At 39.6% G+C, this 18,501-nt stretch overlaps 2 protein-coding genes, 1 long non-coding RNA gene and 1 other non-coding gene across 5 annotated transcripts; 1 reads left to right on the top strand and 3 right to left on the bottom strand.

Moving 5' to 3' along the window:
• Window positions 1-269: 269 nt before the first annotated feature.
• On the top strand, window positions 270-6,994 carry ppp1r11 (protein phosphatase 1, regulatory (inhibitor) subunit 11). The gene is made up of 3 exons (XM_020090611.2): window positions 270-580; window positions 2,372-2,480; window positions 3,888-6,994. Exons 1-3 carry the CDS (start codon window positions 503-505, stop codon window positions 4,070-4,072), a joined length of 372 nt encoding a protein of 123 aa, XP_019946170.1. The 5' UTR covers window positions 270-502; the 3' UTR covers window positions 4,073-6,994.
• Window positions 6,995-9,246: 2,252 nt separating this feature from the next.
• Window positions 9,247-14,624, bottom strand: c20h6orf47 (chromosome 20 C6orf47 homolog). Of its 2 annotated transcripts, none has more exons than XR_011239630.1 (3): window positions 14,365-14,611; window positions 12,637-14,135; window positions 9,247-12,567 (listed from the first exon to the last, which is right to left on the bottom strand). XR_011239630.1 is itself a non-coding variant. In XM_020090957.2 (3 exons), exon 2 carries the CDS (start codon window positions 13,655-13,657, stop codon window positions 12,746-12,748), a length of 912 nt encoding a protein of 303 aa, XP_019946516.1. In that variant the 5' UTR covers window positions 13,658-14,135; window positions 14,365-14,624; the 3' UTR covers window positions 9,247-12,279; window positions 12,739-12,745. The 2 variants fall into 2 exon arrangements, 1 of the variants encoding a protein (XP_019946516.1); XM_020090957.2 differs by having other exon boundaries at window positions 9,247-12,279; window positions 12,739-14,135; window positions 14,365-14,624.
• A 906-nt stretch (window positions 14,625-15,530) lies between these two features.
• LOC109631788 (uncharacterized) lies at window positions 15,531-18,053 on the bottom strand. The gene is made up of 7 exons (XR_002202875.2): window positions 17,770-18,053; window positions 17,513-17,602; window positions 16,956-17,085; window positions 16,729-16,766; window positions 16,036-16,083; window positions 15,808-15,861; window positions 15,531-15,722 (listed from the first exon to the last, which is right to left on the bottom strand). It is a non-coding gene; the product is annotated as an uncharacterized lncRNA (long non-coding RNA).
• Window positions 16,621-16,688, bottom strand: LOC138405980 (small nucleolar RNA SNORD52). Its single transcript, XR_011239651.1, has one exon. It is a non-coding gene; the product is annotated as a small nucleolar RNA SNORD52 (small nucleolar RNA).
• Window positions 18,054-18,501: the final 448 nt, after the last annotated feature.

Genomic DNA, 18,501 nt, shown 5'->3' with positions numbered 1-18,501 from the left:
CGGATATAACTTCTGTCCGTCTGGGAATATCTTCCCCTCAACACTACCGCTGTCAAGCTAAACCTAATTACAAACGTGCCGAGATATAAAAATAAAATACCTTCAAATTATGCTTTAAAATGATGTCGACCTAAAATGCAATGTAAATTTGCGGGCTACGTTTTCCTCACACATATTGTAGTATGGTGTATCATGGTGTTTTGACGTGACTTAATCATTCGTTCGTGAGACGGTTGGTCGTTTTTTGGGACGTGGGATCAATAGGTTTCCTGTTTGGGTGTAGCCACACCGCTCACTTGGCAGCTTGACTTTGTGTTGGCCTCATCTCACGAAGGTGTTCGGCACATCCGAGTCGTCAGGTCAGCAGCCTTCTACCTAAAACTGTCTGGTGCAAAGAACCGAGCTGAGCGGCTGTAGCCACAATAACACCGTATTACAGGCGCTCCGCTGCTTCCATACCTGAAAGCTAGCTAACGACAGCGTTAGCACTGCCGCTCCAGGGATGGCGGAGGTTCCCGGGACATCAAGTGAGACGATAACGGAGACTGTTGAAACTAGCACACCGCCTCCGCCCCAGCAGGTGAGTAATACGGAGCCCGTTCTTTGGATGCTCTACTAACCGGTGGTGTTGTCCGGTACCAAAGAGTGGTCCCGCAGCGAGGAGGCCGCGCTGCCTGCAGACTGGGTCCATGTTATCATGTTGATGTACTATCACCTCACCGTGTGTGGAGGTGGACGGGGCCTAACGTGGTAGTTACATGAAGCTGATTTGAAATGACAGCTCTCCACTGGATGTGTCCAAGTATTGTCATGACTCCCTTTATCAATCTGTGTCAGGTGGCAACTGCAGATTGCGGTTCCTCGGCTGTTGTTCTGGACCGGGACACTCATGCGTTCAGGTCCCTCTGATGGTACTGGGTAATAAAGTGAAGAGCAAACCGTAGTAATAACATTATACTCCGAGATAAACTATGTACTGAGTGGATGGGGGACTGAAAAGGGCAGTGACTACAGGACGCAAAAATTGTAGGAACGAGGGATCCATCCATATTCGAGAAGGAGTCTGCACTTTTGTTACTCGCATCAAACTATTAAAGTTATATCTTCACACTTCCAAGCAACCGATGGGGTTGACAAGCTGGTGTATTGTCACCGGTTGTATTCAGTCTTTATATGGATGGTCTCTGGCTGTATGGTGGAGTCTTATTAACCAACTGATGCAGGCTGATGATTGAGTTCTTTCTTCCACACAGTGCCGGTTTACAGCTACTGCTTAGACTGTGTTCAAGTTATGGTTTGCACCATGACGTTATATTGAACTCTAAAAGAGTGTTGTCATCATTGTTAGAACCAAGCAGGAGCAAAACATTCTTTATGGCAGACCAATTCTTCAACGTTGTGAACAAAGTAAAATCTAGGTCACATCATTAGGAATGATTCATGAGACGATGACAATGTATGCAAATGTCCTACGTGTACAGATCACGACTATAGCACTTTTTAGAGGTGACTGTACTCCACTGCACACGTGTGATGCAGCTATAGTCATGCAAAACTGAAAAATCTTCAGGTGGCAGGTTATGATCCTTTCAGATTTTTGCTCAAGCTTCCAAGATAAACAAGTGCAAACCGCATGTTTGTGGCCAGCAGTGTCCCCACCTTTCATGCTCTGCTAAGGAATTTTATACATAGTTGTATGTTTAGATTAACTGACACTAAATATGTGATCATAAGGGCCTTAAAGTTCTACTTAGCCTTATTTTTATCTTGTTTTTGGAAGCACTGGAACAAAAGTCAGTATGTGTTTTAATCCCTGTGAATTTACTAAGTGTGGTGATTGTATGCTATATTTTTGTGCTGCATTTTGAATTTTTTTATTTACTTTATTTTACTACTGATATGGACATGAGTCTGAAAAAAAAATGCTTAACTATATTTTGAATTGTGTAGTTTTTTTAATCTGTGGGTAACAGTTGTACTTTGTCTGTTCCTGTTTCAACACACCAATTCCACCCATGCACAAACTGCAGCTCTCTAAACAAATTATTTTCCCAATCTGGTGCAGAAGAACCTGACTGGTCTAAGTTGATCACTTAAAAAAGATTTCTTCCAAATCATTTAGCATTTACAATCTAATTCCACACTTGAAACTAAATGTATTCCCTTTAATCACCCTTTGCATTTACCTTTTCCCAGCACCCATAAAAACCAAAGCCTTGAAAGAGGATTTGTAGGTATTTGACGTGTATTATTTCCAGTGGTGTGGGCATTGGGAGCATATACATCTTGCTGAGCGATTAAACAGTCAACCAGTGGGCCCAGTTTACATGTGATACCAGGTATTTTACAGCAGACCTCTTACATGTTGCAGGAGGGAAGAAGCCTGACAATCAAGCTGAGGAAGAGGAAGACTGAGAAGAAGGTGGAGTGGTCCAGTGACACCGTTGACAATGAGCACCTTGGAAGAAGGTCTTCAAAGTGTGAGTTACTCCTTTTCATGAGCACACACTTCACTATTCATACAATGGATACATTTCTTTAGTTTGGATAGTTGAATTTAAGCTAGAGCTACTTTGACTGTTTTTTAAATTGTTATTGATTGATGTTTAATGGGTCCTGTTTATTGATTTGGGGCTTTGTCAGACAGTGCAGGGTATTCACTGTGTTGCTGAATCCAAAAGTCCATCAACGACTCTCTTTTGAAAGCAGACTTTAGTGTTTATATTAAACTCTCCAGCTCACCAACAGTGAAATCCTTGGGTATTTCATTTGTTTAGATGCTGAACGGGTTTCTTTCTTTCACTTCTGCCATCACTGGGATATAGTCATGGAGCTGTTGCCTGAGTGAGAGGATGTGCACAGCAATGTTGTCTTTGACCCCATTATTAAAAATCAGGTCGTTTTCAGACCGAAAACTCTCCAAAGTGGGGAAAGCTGAAATATCACCTGCCTTGACTTTGATGTTGAACAACTCCATCTTTTTCATCACTGCATTGATTTTTGTCCTACATGTTGATGGATGGAGAGTCCTTGTAGTCCTAAATTCAGTTTGTTCAACGAGAGAGTATGTCTGACAAGTATGCCAGTTGACTGAGCCACACAGTATCTTCAAACACATCAGACAAGGGGAAGTTTTTGTCCTCCGCAATTCAAACGACCTCCAAAGCACTTTCCCTCTTGCTACCCACCGCAAGAGTTGGACATGCTCGCTGACCATCTCCTCGCAGAGAAAGTGAAACAGACCAGAGGCATTAGTCGGGTCTTGATAAAGTTAACAGCCTTCACAGTCGAGTCCAGCAAAGATTTCAATTCTTCTGGCATCTTCTTCACCGTCAGGGCCTCGCAATGGATGCTGCAGCACTTTGTTTTGTTCTATCAGGGGCCATTCAGGGTTCAGCATCTTGCCCAAGGACACTTTGACTCTACCCCTCAGCCACAGCCACCCAGCTGTGTTTGTTTTGTTGAGTTTATGAGACACGGTTAAACCTGTGACACAACACAAGATGTACCGTGAAGCGTACAGACATCACTTAATGCATTATTACATGAGTACTCAATAGTTTTGTTGCTACAACTTGCACAGTTGTGTTGTGACAAAATCTACCCAAAGACAGACAGCCATCCGTCGGTCTGCCAAATTACTGTCTCCAATATCTATGACCACATTTTGCTATGATAACACATATACATAGAGACTTACTACTAGCAAGGTTATCATAGCTGGCAATAATTTATTCCTCCTCTTCATCCTCCTGCTGCACGACTCAAACAGCAGCTGAAAGGCTATTTTTATAACATCCTCAGAAGTGTTAGAAAAAGGGAGTGAAGGCATTAACAGTAGCTGCAGATCACCTGGATCCATTCTAATCATTTATGCTGTGTTCCAGGCTGCTGTATCTACGAGAAGCCCCGACAGTTTGGAGAGTCCTCTTCTGAAAGCGAGGGAGATGATGATGAAGAAGGGTGTGGCAGCGCTCACTGTATCCTGGGCCATGGAAGGAGAGGCAATGGACAGAGAGGGGCTGGGGGGACCACAGTGCCCCCAAACACTGGAGGGTCTCATACCCACTAATGAGCTTTGTAGGCTGATTGTGGGATTTGGAGTGTTTTCTCACCACAGCATTGCCGTATTATAAAACTGCACTCCTTTTTTGAGTTACATCACTGAGGTACAGGCAGGTCTGATGCTGCGTTCTAGTCATGAGTCAGAATCTGTCCTGCTGCTTTGAGAAACACAGAGCAACACATATCTGGCAGATAAAAGTCCAATTTACACAAATCAACATATGTTTTTAACAAATAAAAGCATGCGCAGTATTGTGCCAATTAACATGAATGAATGATATATACAATCTTAAATTCCTCTTATCTAAAACTTTTAACACAAAGGACACATGCTGTGATGATAATAGGATCTAAAGGACTGTCCCAGTGTTTTTGCTTTTGCTACACACCTCACACAATGCGTCTTCAATTTGAGCTGAGCATTTTCAAAAGCATGATATAATGCTGATCAAATGATGCCATGTACTTCTCTGTAGATAAAGCTTATTTAATCACTAATAGGTTATGAAATATTAATATCAAAGTGTATGATGAAAGAGTGCAGCATGCCAAGGAAAATGTTCTGCAGCGCAGCAGCATGGTTTAACACTGATTTGTGATAAATGAGCTAAAACGAATAAAAACATTAGTCACGCTCTTCTGTGGTTTATGGTGTACAGTGATGTCACCACGTCAAACAAACATGGATTAATGGTTTAATTAAGCATGTACATTACCTACCTGTGGGTCATTTTCAAGAATGCAAGCTGCAGGTGTCAGACAGTATCATTTTCACACTGTAGTAAACACAACAGTGTAGAGTGCTTTGGAAAATGTTCATCAACTGTGATTTGTCACGAAGGAGCTTAAACAAACGTCAGTGTCTTAAAAACCTTTGCTTTATGCTCCATCAATCACGTTGCACTTTCTCCAGCAGCAGATTGGACGTTATGACTCTGAGGTGTCTCTGGAACGCAGCACACAGTTTGGAGAGCAGGAGAGGGACAGATAGTCTACCTGTGTATTTAGCTCATGACAAAGTGGCAGAGTTAATTGTAAATAATTCTGGACATCACTTTTTATTTTTTTATTTATTTGCTGGTCTTAATTCTATACCTGCTAATGCTCAACATGCAATCAACCACCGTCTGTAGTAACATTGCATTAATACTCCATGATGTGAGGATTAAAAAAAGCGGACATCGACAGAGATCCCTTTTTAACATTTATTGTCTGATTATTTTGTAACAATTACTGACAGAATATAGAAGTGATTACATTATTACTCCACAAGCTTTCAGCACTGTCAGTATAATATGTCAGAGCAAGGTAATAAACATCAGAGAGCTCTGCTCCATCTGGGTAATAAACTATACATTTTATTCAATTACTGATTTAACGAAAGCCTTGATTTGTTTGTGAGCTAGTTGTTGTCATAGCAACAAGCCTTTAAACACAAACCCCTCAAAGGGTGTCCTGAAAAATTAAGCCATTTTTATGTATTAGATCTGATCCTTTCCTCACTATATTAAAGAGAAAATTGACCAGATCTGTTGGTGTAAAACCAAGCAGTGAACATGTACAATAATCGTACAAAATGATTAAATCATTTAATTTAAAAATTAAAAAGGTTTCTTCTATGGACAAAAGGAATACATTTGACTTGAATAATCAATTGAAAGACAAAAGAGTAACATATATTCATGTATGTATGCTTTATAGATCCAGGATTTGAGCTGTGTTGATGTATTGAATTGATCAGGATCCACATTAGCTTAATCAGAGGTATCAGTCATCAGGCTTTGGCAGTCTAAGGTTTTATTTCACCGTAAGAACTGAAGACTGATACTGTATCAACTGATTTTAAGCGATATATTTGAAGACATTATTGGCTGATATATTATTCAATTATTCAAAGCTGAATTGTTGTTGTCACTACGGGTCTTAAAAATCCTGTTCTGACTAATTAGAATATGTTTGAAGGTGAGGAGCTGTTGCACAAAAATAGATGTTTGCTTTTATGAGATTATAAAAATGGACCCTGCTGCTATGTTGAATTTATCTGGATAACACGCTGTGTGCCTGGATGAATTCAACTATCTATGAGGAAGGGGCTGTGGGTCGTGAACTGAACAGTTTCTGTTGGGTCTAAACAAAAAACATGTAGTTAATTAATTCAGTTACCAGAGCTCAATAGCTGCCAGCTCAGTTCCCAGCTCCCCATACAAAGCTTTTCGCCTATGATTACTTTTGCAAAGCTGTTTTCTGTACAGTTTGCTCATTAGACCACTCTGTTATTTCATTGTATGACAACATTAGATTTGATTAAACCTCATTAACAGAACGAGTGCTGGTATTTTTAACCTAAACCCTCTGCTGCTTTTTCTTTTGCATGATTGATTTGTTTTGAGAATTTATTTTCACTGGACAATCCTACACCTTTCTGCATTAGAGGAGGGTTTCTTTGTGTTTGATGTTCATGAGTGAAGTAAGAATGGAGTTTTTTAATTGTTAATACCCTTATCCACTCAATATCTTGGACACCCATAGGTTCCCATTACATTCAGCTGCATATTAGAAGTAAAAGAGAAATCTATGACTTGACTCTATGAACTCATGTCTGTGACTGCGTGAGAGTGACTGAAGCGTTTCATTGCAGTTATGTGGTGAATCCCTGAAGGTGATGGGGTCCAGACCAGGACAGGACATAGAATCTGTATGAAAACTCACCTGACACAGGTTCTTTCCTCCGCCTCCATGTTTGATTAGTGACAGGGATGTGGCTAACACACTCATTCACTTCATTTATGCCTCCCATTTTCTGTTCTATCCAAACACAGACATTGTTACATATGTACATTGCTGTACTGGTAATGCACCGTTCTGTATATACTTTTAAGCATAATGAGAGCAGATTTAATGTGAATTAAAGTTTTGAACTGTGATTAAACTGGCGTACACACTTGTGTAATACTGTACATAACATGTATATATGGCACTGGCTATTCACGCAGTCCGTTGCGGCTTTAAGGATATACAGTAATAGAGCTGGAGAAAATATATTATATTAAGGCACGTGGGGCTGATAACCTTAAAGGTCGAGTGTGTAGAATTGAGTGATATCTAGTGTTAAAATTGCATGTTGCAGCTGAATACCCCTCACCTCACCCTTTCCTTCCAGTCTGGACTAATGTAAAAAACATGGCGGCCTCCGTAAAGAGGACCCCCCTCAATGTAAATATAAAGTATTTAAATATAAAGGAACTTTTCTGGGCTAAAGAAAACTACAATTCATACAATTTAGTTGAAATGAACTAGTGAAATCATCATGAGGATTATTCTAGATTAAATTTCTGCCAATAGTTCCCTTTCACCTAAATCTTACACACTGGACCTTTAAGAAGATGAATACATTTCATATCTGCAGTGTAGCATAACGCAGAGGTGGTAGTGAGTCACGAGCATGTCCTAACTTACTGTGGTTAGAACCTAGTCCCGTCGAGTGCTTGCAAGTCGAGCAAATCAGAAGTCAAGTCATACAAAACTCTGATGATCTACCCTGATAGACAGGGGTCATGACAAGTCGAGTTTTATTTTCAACAGTAACTAAAAGTCAACAAGTTATCGAAAAAAAAAACATGCATCTTTGTGGGTTTTGTTGTGACAGATGTGGAAAGTTGTGATTGTTGCAAAAATGTTGAGCTGCACACTTTTCTCTTCTTATTAGAGTCATTTACAAAATACTCTGGACTAGGCCACTACAGCTGCATCCTGATAGTTTGCCATGTTTAAGCGTGTTACACTTGAAAAACAGAATGTTACTCCTCCATAAAAGAAAAGTTAATATTTAACTAAATAGGAAAAAGTCAAGCCATTTTGAGTCATCTGACTCATATCAATTGTAGTTAAGCAAGTCCTCAAATTTGTCATACAGCCAACACAACTTTGTCAGAGAATACAAGAATATGTTTTGATATATTACCTATGATTGAAATTGTAAAAAAATTGATATATATCCTATAACTTCACTCCAATTCACTGACGTTTGCTGTGTATCTGCTGAATGTGTACATAGTCAAATGTTTGCTATCAGTCTCCATATCAGCTTCACAAGATGATAATGAATGAGATTTTTTTTTTTTTTTGGCTTGTTCTGCTGCCACTACATGGCCAAATAGTAATATTGCTTCTTTTAGTTGGGTCCATTACTATCTTGAGCCCCTTCCTTGAAGATGTAAGATCAAACAGTGTGATTGAGTGTGCTTATAAGGTGTATAATCCTGTACGGACTTAATTACCTCAGCACACAGTGAACCTGGGGCTGGACAAGGGCTTAAAGAGCCCCAGCAGCTCGCTGGTTTGATTTTCAGTTGGCATCAAACATGAATTGATTTTGAGGAGATTCATCTTTTTCAGCTCCATTTTACAGTGAATTGAAAAAAAGCATTAATCCAGCAGAGTGGAAGACATTTTACTGTTGCTGTTTTTTTTGTAATCAGATGATGCTGAATCCATTATTGATTTGTAGCAGCAAGTGTAACATTAAGGACACAAGCAACAATTGTCTCGTGGTCAGTCATGTATAAGGGGTTAGGTCAAATAGTTCTTTCTTTGTCTGTTACATCACTGCAGTACGACAAGACACTGACTTTTAAAACCAGCAGGTACTTTTGAATTTTTAATCCATCCATTCAAAGGCCACCTTCCCATCTGTGCGTCTTCACAGCACCTCAATAAATTCTACATTTATTGAGGTGCTTTTTTAATGGGACAAAAAAACAAAACTACTCACATTTCCACTACATCTGTGCCTCTGTTATTTACTAAATCTAATATTAATGTGGTGTACAACTTTACGTTTCCTCACAAAGGAGACAGACCTGGATTATGTGAACGAAAAGGCTGACACACAGTAGAAACTTTATTCTATGTACATCGTTTCAGGCTTGTGCTCAAAAATGGGGGCATCAGATACTGTGATGTTTGAAATGTAGCTGTGGACAACATGCAAACCAACCAGCGTGGCCTAACTTAATGTTATCCATCTTTGGATCGCAACAATTGTTACTTTGCCTCAGGACATTGTACTGGTTCCACTGAAAAACACATCCGAGCATAATTAGTACACTGTGATTGCGTTTGTTTGACTCTATGTAATATTTCATAATATCTAATCAAATCAAAACCCAGACAACCAGGTGATCCAATGACAGAACATCAGTTTTATATAGCTAGCGTCATGTTGGGTTGATAAATGACATGTGCTAGGTCACAACAGAATCTTCTTCTACTTGAGTTTATTTACCTACAGTACTTATAAATGAGCTGGCTCCTCACAGAAAAATACCTTTTACTTACAGGGGAGTGTGAATATCATAAAAGCTCTATACAAGCAAGCAATAAATAAAAGGCAATAAAGGTTGAAGACACTGGGACCTTTTCAGGATTCTAATTGTTGATAGAAATTTTGGTGCAATACAAAAAAGCCCAAGACAACATTCTTTCTATTCTTAAGACTGCACCTACTTATATCAACACAAAACTGTGGAATCCAATTAAAAATACATTTTCCATTTGTGCGTATATGATATAAATATAATTACAATTTTAAAATGCAATTTCCATACTGACAGAAACAAGTCTTCAAATTATTATTTTTCAGGATGAAAACTATTGGCAAACTACACCAAATAACAACATTGCTCACTGAACAGTTTTTTTTACCTCAAAGTGACAGTAAGCTCACATGCCTCATAAAATCTGTCAATGTTAGCTTACATAAAGCTGTTATCAAAGTTTCAAATGGATAAGACTTAACATTTTATTTTCAATAGTACATTTGTAACAATCTAGGAAATAAAAAATAAAAAAATCCCTCCATGATTCTCTCAAGGCTAAAATAGTTAATTTACTATCACATCAGGTAAAGGAACTGAATCTTGAGAAGCTGGAGCTGAGAAAAAACTATAACAAACTTAGTAAATGGTCAAAATAGTTTCAGATTATATTTTGTTAATCAATGTATCTTTTGAGCTTAGTTTAGTTTGCAGTTAACATATGAAAATGACAACATTTCACATTCCCTTCGAAGTCAGTATTGCGACAAATCACACAAGTTTTGATTTTCATTTTAGCTGTAGTTATGCATTTTAAATTCTAATTTTGTTCGTACACTGTGCACACAAATGTACAATCTCATGTCAATATCAACCACAGGCTGTTATACTAGCAAGCAAACCTAGAAAATAGAACAAAATATTTGCAAGTCAAATGAAGTTACATACAACAAGAGCGTCGAGTGCAAAACATGCATCTGTGCAGTAAAACATATTACACTGCTGGGCTCTACATTTGTAAGCATTTAAATGGAAAGCATGACAAGGAAATAACTTGTAAGAAACGTGGAGCCTACATTCTCAGTGTTTCACACAAATAATATCACTGCACAGAAAATGACATAAGGCAAATAACAAGTGTATACAGAGAACACATTCATATGTGCTGCTGGTATTGTATGTCCGTACTTAGTCTCTAAGCAGATAGTGTTCCTCCCACAACAAGCAACAATAATAGTGTCATGTTCTTGAGAAGTAAGAATTGGATAGATTGTCAGTGTGATGTGAAACATAGTGTATGTGGTAATGTTTTTCCACAGGTCACACAGGGCTGTCATAGTCTTCTTAAATTCAATGTGTCAAAATATATATATAGTACAAAACAGCTTGACCAGTGGAAATGAACAAACAGCAACGGTCAAAGCTGAGCAGTGGAGCCAATTCCTCCATCGCTGTTATTTTAAAAAAAAAACTAAAAAAAACACTGAATTTCATTCAATGTGTTCGTCTCAAGATACTCATTCATTTTATTTTGAAGACCAAAATCTGAGGTCAATGCTGAGTGAAAGAGATCTTATGGCTTTAATAAAGTATCATCTTGTGTGTGTGTGCTTGATTGACATGTCTGAAAATGTAGGTCAGTAGTGGTGGTTGCTACTTGTTCATCCATCCTCCTGGTACATTTACATCAGCCCTCTGTTTGACATAACAACCCTGAAAAAGGAATGTGTTCTCACAGGTCTGATGGGGTTAATCAATATTAAGCAGAGTGGAAACAGATTGTAAACTGTGTAAGAGGAATATTACAGTTTGTAGTCCAAAAGTGTAATCATACAAAACTTGGTGATAATGGAGTGTTAGAATAACTAAAAAAAAGTGAGTCAGCATTTCTAACAGACCACTGCATGAATTCACAGATCAAGGCTGAACAAAAGAAACACTCAAGCAAGTCAACAGGTGCATTTTTAAATGTGTGTATGTTATACAAGCTTTAGTTTAACAGAAATGAAAGAGGAGTTCAATATTTGCAGGGACAGATGACGAATGTGACCGTAACTTAAATGACAAAAGTTTCACTTCAAGCTTCAGAACCGAGGGATACTGGTCTGTTGCTCGAATTAAGAATTGATCTACTTTGAACATTTACTCCACAGAAATTGAGCACAAGAGTCAAAGCAGAGAAGACATCAGGCCCCAGTCTGTGTGGAAGCAGTTCCCTTGTTTGCTGTGGCAACAGTTAATTCTGTTCACTCGATGTTCTGGTTGTACAAGGAACTGTTTGAACTTCCTAACAAGCATAAAGACTTCTCTGTCCCTGAACACGGTCAGTCCTTACAATGATTTTACTCTTTATTGATCGAGTAGTTTCTACCAGTTTTTTGGTTGTTTCTGTTTCAAATTTGATCATCTTCTCTCACCCAGAATGCATCGAAGGTCCTTAACCAGGTGATTGTCTTATATAGCCTCACAACTAAATTAGCCCCACAGCACAGGGAACACTGGGTAAACTGCAAAATTTCCTTAATGCAGGGAACCTTTCTTTTTTTTAATTTAGAAAGCATTTCTTGAACACTCATGGACCCAATTATTTCTGACTATCATTAGAGTAGTAATGTACTGAAAGAGACATTACACCTTTCTATGGCTTTTAGTGTCAATATTTTGGGGGGTGACCGTACTATCACATGAGGACAGACATGTACAAAATGCAGATTAATAGTTTTGAACATAAAGTGACATAAGTTCAACTCTTATGACTCTGTAATGAATGTGCAATACAGTTGGCAAGTCACTGCAGAACTCCGTAGTGAAGTGAATCAGTCTGTGTGTAGTACCACTGCTGTGATGTCAAACACCCAGACGAGGTCTATTACAGCTGAATAGACAGGAACTTCAGCATCTGTGAAAAAGACACAACTCTTAATAAACAGTTGATCGACCTTGGCAGGTCGAGACAGTCCAACAGGTTAGAAACAAGGTCAGGTTGGCCCAACTTATTTGGTAGAATTATTACCCGATGTGCAATTAGTATAGCTCTCAGATTAATGTTATGGAATAAAGGTATGTAGCACTGAGAGTGAGTGATTGATTAAATGTACAATATTCTCTAATATTGTACAATATTCCCTAAGTCAAAAATAATTAGAATTAATCCATCGAAAAACCTCATACAAATTGTCATTGAATCCTTAGTGAAGAAACACACTTGACTATCTAATGTTATTGTTCAGTCCATGCAGTCATTAAAAATAATCACAATTTCAATCAGTAAGAAATTATAAAAAGTTTGGAGTTCGGTGACATTTATCAAGTGGCAAATGTAACCTTTTACATCACATCGGGGAATGAAAGGGCTTACCATAAGTTTAACTTGTCTTCACCTTGTCTTCAACAGACACAAGTTTTTCTTTATGCTTCTTACAATCTGTCATTTCATTAGTCTCCTTTCCCTCCTCGTCCTTTTCATCTTCTTCTTCTTCGTCCACGCCGATTATCACACTCTGTCGAACACTGACAGAGATCACCACTGCCTGTATGATGCCATAGATCAAAGCAAACTGGGAGAGATACTCCTGGATCAGCCAGAGTAATCCTGCCATTCCCACTGTGGAGACAAAAAACATGGCCATACCATGAAACCACAGCCGCAGTGCTCCCTGCACTCCCAACACCTCCAGGATCAGCTTTGTAGGAGGAGACACAGTCCACAGGAAGCCAACAACAAAGAGGTCAAACAAGTGTCGGAGGAAGTTGAAACAGATCTCGTAGTGCTCTGGTAGGATTTCAACCTTCCAGCTGTCCGCAAAGAGTCGAAAAGGTGATGTCAGCCGAGAGGAAGGAGGTGTAGGAGATGGGGGTGGTGTTATGTAGTCGGAAAAGTCCCCATCGACATCATGATCCCATGCACCTCGACTCTGACCATCATGTTTCCTTTGACTTAGTGTGCTTGGTTCTGATTTTCTTGGCCACAAATTGTAAGTTGGGAGATATTTATTCCACCATCCAGAATCTACCACAGTCTTCTGCTTCCCTGCACAGAGATCTTCAATTTCCAAGGGCGGAACCCTCTCCTGAGCCTCCCAGTACTCCTCTACTGGAGAACTTTGGTCACTTTGACGTCTCCACCCACCCCAGAGCCAAGAGGTCCACCCCCTGCGGCTCTGGCTGCTACAGTCAGACTTCTGGCCCTTGACTACTACCGCTGAGGTATTGTCTGACACGACACTTCTGCCCCATGAGCACACCCAGCCCAGTGCTCTGCCTACCACAGCTGTCATCCTTTCTCAGTGAGCTTGTTGGAGGTGTAGAAAAGCCTGCGGATGCTCTGTTGTCTGCTCTTCTTGTGTCAGTCGACTGCGCGGTTCTGTGAGCACATAGGAAAAGTACGCATGCACCTCCGATGCAGCTATGAAGTTGTTATACTTGTTCACAAGGTTTCGGGCCAGGGGAAATGACGTCCTCGAGCCAGGGACACACCTGAGGGTGTGTGAGGCCAGTTCAGCTGACAGAAGAGGTGATCCTACTCGATGACATTACAGTGCTTCTAGATCAACTGACTCGTCTACATGCCTTTGTTTTAACCTGGCAACATTTGAATCTGCAGTGTTTCTTCAATACCTCAACATTGTGTGTCCGATAATCAAGTCTGGTCGGTTGAACGGACCGAGTCTCCGGCTCCACGACAGCTGCAAACGAACATTAACGTTCCTGCTTCAGAGTCTTCGTCTCCAGAAATAACCCGTGTCGGTCCTCATACTGGAAACAAAACCAAAGACATGTACAGTTCAGCTGAGCAGCGTGAATTTTGACTTCATCTTCCACGTCAACACGAGTTAGCCACTGTTACTGGCACCTTCATTGTTGTCTTAGCTAACCACTGGGCTTTAACTAGTAAGTTTAACTGGTTAGCAGCTAACCCAAGATGGTTAATTGTTTACAAATACATGTGAGTTTTCCGGAAAGTGGCAGATGTTTGAAAACTCACCCTTTGGCGATGTTGGCTATTGTTCGTCTTCCAGACCGCAGCTAGCTTCTTGTTAGCATCAAATAACTCGACACGCAGAACAAGTTCCTCGACTTCCGGATCCTGCTGTAAACCCACCAGCGTGTTCGTTGTGTTTGGAGAACAAGTGAAGTTAGCTTCCACTCAGGGTGACCACAGATACTGAGACTGACTCTGTCACCCAGCCGAGCACAGGCTCCTGAGGCGGCTTCAACTGCTGCGACGAACTACCGGTTTGGTTTGAGCCTTCAAAATAAACTTTCTGTGATTTACCCTGGTCACACCACACTTACCGCAACAGCCCCCAGTGAGTCGACTATTTCATGAGTGATGTGACCGGAGGCCCTGCTACATTTAGTACAAGCACTTAGGCTTGAACATACGCAACATGGGTTTAGAAACTTAAGACATGCAGTCTCACACAGATCACATAATTTGTATATCTCATATTCACAAACCCCAGTTTGTCCCACAGGTGCAACATCCTCTGCCCTTCACCCTCAGTGTGAGTAAGGAACTACAAATAAACCTGTGACAGAGTATGTCAACAAAATATTTACAACATTGATGAGAAAACATCCAACATAATTGGCAGGGTGGGTCAATGTTCAAGGATTTATACCAACTACAATGTCTGAGTGAAGTGACAATTGTGGCATTAGTGTATTTGAAAAGGCAAATTGTGTCAAATGTTGAAATCCACAATTAGAACCCCATCACTAGGCTTGGCTTCTGGAAAAATATATTCAAGTAGCTGCATGTCACAACCAAAAGTTTGTACTTTCAATTACTTAATGAAATCAAAGTCTCAAAGCTGTACCATCTGTGATATAGTTATGAAATCATCTCTGGAGATAAGCACTCATTTGTCTACATAACAGAAACCTAATGTGTGCATTTAATAAAATGTGAGTGTAGAGGTATCGCATTTTTAGACACCATGGGCCCATTACAATATCTACATTTGTTTTAGTCATTAGAAGCACCATTATGAATGCTTGGTGAAATGTAGGAGAGCAGTCTTCAGGTCACAAAGATCTGCAACTTCCCAGATTAAGCTAAAGCTCCATCAAAATAAAGTTACAATAAGTTTCCAGTCATTCATTTTATGCATTCAACCTGCAATTACTGAGGAAAAAAGACAAGTCTGTTGTCAATTATTTTATTTAAAACTTCATGAAATCCATCTGCATGTCATCAGTTCAAACCATTATTGCAGGTCAGTATAAGCCATGTGCACACATTACAGGACAACGCCCACTGGCCAGCTCCATTTCCTGGATGACCTTTTGTCGACCAGTATTGACACTTGTGGCAGTTTAACCTCACTGGTGCAGCGCCTGTAGGGGGTGAAATGAAATCTTAACATTTCAGCATCACTCCTGGGAACCAGCTTTACTTTCTGCAACACTCATCAATACCAACCTGGTCCAGTTATTGTGCCAGGGTGTCATCTAGCTTGAGCTGCCTCAGTTAAACCTGAAGACAGAAATCAGTCATTTTCACCACTGTTAGGGCTTCAAAACATTCAACAGAAGCGCTGAAAGTGTCTCAGTGCGCTGCGAGTAAACTTCAGTAAACATCAGTCGAACCGAAATATGAATCATCATCGACAAAACTAATATGGCTTTACTTTCACATGTTGTTACTTACAGCTGCACAACGGTCACTTCACCCCCTCGCAATGTGTTGGAGGATGAGCTAGAGAACACAAAAAAAAAAATGTCATTCACATGCAACAAGGGTAAGATCAGCTTCACACACCAGCTTTGACTGTTTTAACCCAATTACTGCAGTCATATTGAACTTTGAGAATAGCAGGTTTCACTACTTTAGAACAATGTCAAAATGAACTTCTGCAAGGTCCTGGACAACTGGGGCATTAGTTTCTAAGTGATAGTCTCATGTCTTGAACACCTCAGTGTGATTTACCAGATGTAGACTATTTATAAGTCCCTCGTGCTCTTTTTAATTGGTAATGGAGAAGCTTTATTTAAATTTGGATCAGCCAAACATTTGCATTTGATAATATGTTTGTGCTTACTGTCAGAATTAACTGAGATGATTCAACTCGACACCTTAGACATGTCTTTGTTCTATCATTATGCCGCTTTAGTACACAGGAATGTTGAAATGAACATTTCATGGTTGTGTACAATGATAATGTCTTAATATATCAACCAGTAATATGAGAACTGTAGTAAATGGGTTGAAACACAGACCTCTGCTGTGGTTATGTGGTCAGTGCACTGTGAAACATCTTCATGCTTTTATCAGAGACTCTAGTCTATGATGTCATCATTCCACATAAACAGAGAACAGAGCTCTTTCAGATCCCACACTTACCTAGAGGAGGCGCCATCTAGTCCCCCTCATGTAGACACCTGAAGAGAACAAGGAACTGTATTAGAACCAGTGGTGATCTTTGCATTAGCATAAAGAACTAGCTATATTCATGCTCAGTGCACTGTGAAAGAGCTTCATGGTTTATCAGAGACTCTAGTCTAGTGAATCATCAGTGCCATATTGGGTTTTACAGCATATAGTGGCCACATGGTGTCCCAGACACTCACCATCAGTTCATGGCCACAGACTTTATTCTTGTTCCAAAGAAGAACACAGGTCCGGGTCAAGGGAACAAAGATGTTCCCCTCAGAGCTCTGAGGAGGCCCCAGTTGACCTCTGCATCAATCATTCTTGATCCTGAAAAAGCAGAGTGGGGAATTTCCAATTATCAGTCATATTTCATGCAGTTATAGTTTAATGCTTAGTATTGCTTTTCAGGGTCAGACATTCATCTTCTAAAATCTGCCCATTTTGAGTCAAATTCAGTCACATTTAGATCTAGTGTTTATGACTCAAGCACCAGTCCTTAAACTGATGGGGGGGGATTTATTTTTAATTGGTGCTGCTACCATGTTTGAACAACACGTCTATATCACTCATGAGTAGGCAGATGTTCAAACATAATTACATAATGCTGACATCTTTCCACACAATAATCTATGTTTTTGTTTAAATCATAACTAAAGAAATCAGATTTTAGATTTTGAAATGCATAACAGTAAAGCACTTCTGGTTTAATTGTATCCAACTTTGTTTGAACCCCTATGATCTGATAAGCACTTACTTCATTCGTCCCTCCAAGTGGTTCTGCAAAAGTTCCTTCGACACTCTGTCATGAGCTGTGCAGACTCGTAGTGAAGGTTCATTTTATCGTCTGCAGGGGAACAAAGATCAGAGTTTAGGCCAAGTACGTTTTCCTCACCACACCACGTGGCGAGCACAGAAAAACCACTGCAGACGCAGCAGTCCCTTCTATCACGTCCTGTCACCACACAAACCTGAGAAGCAAATTAAAAAACAATTACCAAACGTTACATTTACCTCTAGTTCTCTCTGGGGAGAGCTTGTTTGTTCGGATTTCCTCTCGGTATGCCTTTGCGTCAGTCAGGATCTTGCGGCCTCGACGAAAGACTGCACATGGGCCCGTCCATGGTTTATATACATACGGGTCCTTAACAGCTCCGCCTGCTTTAGGTGTCCTGAATACTGCCGGTTTTTGACGGCCACCGAAATCAGTGCAAATTCTATATTATCATGACATAAAAGTACATTTTAAGAAAGGAAAGTAAAATAACGCAGTTAAGAGATAGTTTTACACTATAACCATAATGTACATATATGTTGTTACACACTATTAAGGCATAAAAATAAATTGACATGAACAATCTTGACAAAGTAAAATGTGAATTCAAGAGGTGTTTATTTTGGGATTTAAAAAAAAATCTATTTCAAATTAATAGAATTACAGACATGGGTCAAATACAAGAGTGGTCTGTGTACATCAAAAAATGTGATTATTATCTATAATTCTTAGCTATTATTACTGATGAATAAAAACTATATACATAGCATGAAATAAATACCTGAATCAAACATGTACCCGTGCATGACAAGAGCATATTCTGTACATAAATATATGGCTATGAGTACGTTTTTCGTTGTTTTCCGATTTGCTCAGCATCATCTGTGAATCAGAGTCAATATTTTAAAAACGAATTCACAGTGTACAGTGGACATTTGAAAGAAATTAGAGATCTTATTTCTAGTATTTAC

The sequence above is a fragment of the Paralichthys olivaceus genome, chromosome 20 (assembly GCF_024713975.1).
Source record: "Paralichthys olivaceus isolate ysfri-2021 chromosome 20, ASM2471397v2, whole genome shotgun sequence".
In the NCBI taxonomy this organism is placed as follows: Eukaryota; Metazoa; Chordata; class Actinopteri; order Pleuronectiformes; family Paralichthyidae; genus Paralichthys; species Paralichthys olivaceus.
The sequence above is the reverse complement of the archived record's forward strand: the minus strand, read 5'-3'. Positions and strand labels throughout refer to the sequence as shown.